Raw genomic sequence first — 1,036 nt, 5'->3', positions numbered from 1 at the left:
ATTCTGTTCTGATGTAATCATATGCAGTTTCCTTCTCTTGTAATTTTTACTCCCTAGTAATGTAAAGTCTTCTAAAATTAGCTGATATTTAATATTCTTACAAAGTTTACAAACTGAAGTTATTTTCTTTAATGAATTATACAGACTGTCTGTCAGTCTTATTTGGTGCTATGTATGTTGCAAAGATAACCGTTTGATGCAAATATGTATAATAAAGGAGTAGAATTAATACCGACTCTTTTATGTTTCTCACTCTGCAAAAGGTATTTTTTCTTACTGACATTTTTTGGGGGGCATAGAAGAATGAGTATTGCATGAAATAATGTCTAAGGCATATTAAGGCAGTGAATTAAACACTCTAGTGGGTTGCAAATGTTTTACCTGAAAATTATTCTTTCCTCTTACTATTTCTTGGAGGATGCAATAACAGAACATGATTGATGGAAGTGTTGTACTAAGATATGGTTGCTTAAAACATTGCTTTTTCTTTCTTTTCTCTAATCATATTGTGTCTAACTTTATCTTTGTATAGGAGAATGAATGTACTTGATAGATGGCGTCCCCTACAGGTGGGGCTGAACAGTGAAGGTGTGAGGACTGGCAGAAGAGATACTACAGGAATGTGGACTGGTCCAGGCCAGCCCCCTAGAAGAAAGATACACACTTGCTCCTACTGTGGCTATTCCACCATGTATAGTACAGGCTTAAAGAGGCATATGCGTTCTCATACGGGGTACAAGCCCTATGCTTGTCCGCACTGTGAATACAGTGCAATTACTAAGTATCATCTGCAGCGGCATATTCGCATCCATAATGGTTAGGAAATGTGCAGAATACTCTTGGTGCCTCCTCTGAAAAGTGAAGTATTAAAATCAGGCATTGATATTTTTTTATGTACATATGTGCACATATATGTAGCTGTATATACATACTTGTGTTTGCATTGCAATACAAGCTAACTTGAAGTGCATATTTTTTGCAGTCATAGTATACTTAATATTTAGATAATTGTTTGTATTTTTTCTGTATCTGAGAG

The 1,036-nt window shown here is 35.3% G+C and overlaps 1 protein-coding gene across 1 annotated transcript in view; it reads left to right on the top strand.

Annotated features, from left to right (window-relative positions):
* LOC119591814 (zinc finger protein 77-like) overlaps positions 1-1,036 on the top strand; it is a 10,834-nt gene that overhangs the window by 2,777 nt on the left and 7,021 nt on the right. Inside the window, exon 3 of the mRNA XM_037940559.1 lies at positions 533-816. Within this exon, the coding sequence (XP_037796487.1) occupies positions 533-816 (284 nt within the window). The remainder of the gene's footprint in view (positions 1-532; positions 817-1,036) is intronic.

The sequence above is a fragment of the Penaeus monodon genome, chromosome 29 (genome assembly GCF_015228065.2).
Source record: "Penaeus monodon isolate SGIC_2016 chromosome 29, NSTDA_Pmon_1, whole genome shotgun sequence".
Taxonomy (NCBI): domain Eukaryota; kingdom Metazoa; phylum Arthropoda; class Malacostraca; order Decapoda; family Penaeidae; genus Penaeus; species Penaeus monodon.
Note: the sequence above shows the minus strand (reverse complement) of the source record. Positions and strands in the feature narration are given on the sequence as shown.